Source organism: Buceros rhinoceros, unplaced genomic scaffold (genome assembly GCF_000710305.1).
Source record: "Buceros rhinoceros silvestris isolate BGI_N320 unplaced genomic scaffold, ASM71030v1 scaffold11630, whole genome shotgun sequence".
Classification (NCBI taxonomy): domain Eukaryota; kingdom Metazoa; phylum Chordata; class Aves; order Bucerotiformes; family Bucerotidae; genus Buceros; species Buceros rhinoceros.
In genome coordinates, this window is record NW_010388017.1 from 72690 (window position 1) to 74372 (window position 1683).

Genomic DNA, 1683 nt, shown 5'->3' on the forward strand with positions numbered 1-1683 from the left:
GAACCGCATGCATTTGCAGCCATGTGTGCAGCCCGATGGGACTCCTCCACCCGTGACACCCCTTGCGATTCACAGGCAAGCATCGCCACGCCTAAGCAGCTATTTTCACCTTCGAGCTCCAGGATCCCCCTGCCCACACAGGATCCACCAACCCCCACCCCTCTCAGGCCAATTCAAACTCCTTATTCATCCCCAGATCTCACCTGGTGGGCCAGCTCATGGGCTATTATCATGGTAATCCAAAGTTTAGAAGATGCTGAGGACTCCTCAGGGTCATACAACAAGCTGGATTCCTGGTATGTGGTTAGTCCCCAGTTTTCCATAGCACCAGACTGAAAATCAGGAATAGCTGCTAAATCTAGAAAAAATAGTTTAAAATAGCTAAATAAACAGAAAAATATAGTTAAATTAAAATAGTACCAGTGTCATTTTACTCAATAAAGCTCACACCCACTCATCCCATGTCATGACTGCTCCCACACAGGCACACATATCCCACATGCTTTTGAGGGCTCTCCTCCTAAGGGTAATTGCAAAAATGTACTTTAAAAAAAGCTGAATGCAGAAGACAGTCCATAGTGGAGCTTTCCCATCTGTCCTTCAGTTCTGCAAAGCAGCCAGGCTGAAAGCCTGTGAGCCCTGTCTGAACGCTGTGAGTTACCGATTCCGTGCTATTTTCTCTACGGTTAATAACGATCTCCAATGCAGTAAGTGAGTAGGTAACACTTGCCTTGTTTAGGTAGAGGATACGGGATGCTGAAATAATCCTCATAGAAGTCCAGGAGCTTCACTGCCGCATCCAGCGCGTAACCAGCCTGGCTGATCTTGTCCGGCACCGTGTACACAGAAACCTGCCACAGGGCAGCAGGTAGCACCTCAATGCCAGCACCCAGAGCCGGCAGCAGCTGTTCTTTGCCACAGTTACTCGAGTCACCACAAAAAGGGACCCAGAGCATGCACCCAACACCCCTCATATGAGACTCACTAAAATATTTGCAGAAAAGTGTTACCAGCATGAGTTTTAAAACTTACCTGCTGTGTCTGTACAGAGAACTCTGCCATTTCCACCCCTGACAGGTCAGAGTCGTTCATCTGACACAGGTTTATCTTAGTGATGATTTTCCATGAAAACTCTACTTTATTTGTCTTTAAATACAGAATCTTGCAGGAAAAAACTACGTTACCAATACATACCACTACCTGAAAAGCAAGTTTGCCAGGGACTCTTGGAATGAATAAAGCTCGGAGTGCAAACCATCAAACCACGAACCCAATTTCCTCCTCTCCTTTCACTCCAGTAAAACGCTGTGACACACCAATCTGATGATCTAACTGCACAGTAAAGCATCAGGTGTTTGTAAGCACAGAAAACCTCTTGGAACACGAAGCAGCATTACCTTGACTCCACGACCAGTTATTTTGCTGATGGATTTAAAATCTGAAACGATGAACGCCACGAGGTACGTGCTCATCTTGACAGTGGTGTCAAAATGATCCTCAACAAGCCAGGGGGTTAGAGCCACCGACCTCACCTGAGGAACGAGTACAGATCAGCACCAACAGCTGCGGCATTCTTCTCGGCTTTGAGGTTTCTTTTAAAGATGGCACATTTTAAAGGTTCTACGTTATATTTCAAAGACATTACATTCCATTTTAAAGGTATTACATGTCAAAGATACACTG

General features: G+C 45.7%; 1 protein-coding gene across 1 annotated transcript in view; it reads right to left on the reverse strand.

Moving 5' to 3' along the window:
- The window catches only part of ERAP1 (endoplasmic reticulum aminopeptidase 1), a gene marked incomplete at its 5' end in the record, with an annotated part of 12401 nt that extends 10857 nt beyond the window's left edge, over positions 1-1544 (reverse strand). Inside the window, 3 exons of the mRNA XM_010144479.1 lie at positions 204-358; positions 731-851; positions 1398-1544. Coding sequence (XP_010142781.1) covers positions 204-358; positions 731-851; positions 1398-1544 — 423 coding nt within the window. The remainder of the gene's footprint in view (positions 1-203; positions 359-730; positions 852-1397) is intronic.
- Between the last annotated feature and the right edge of the window lie 139 nt (positions 1545-1683).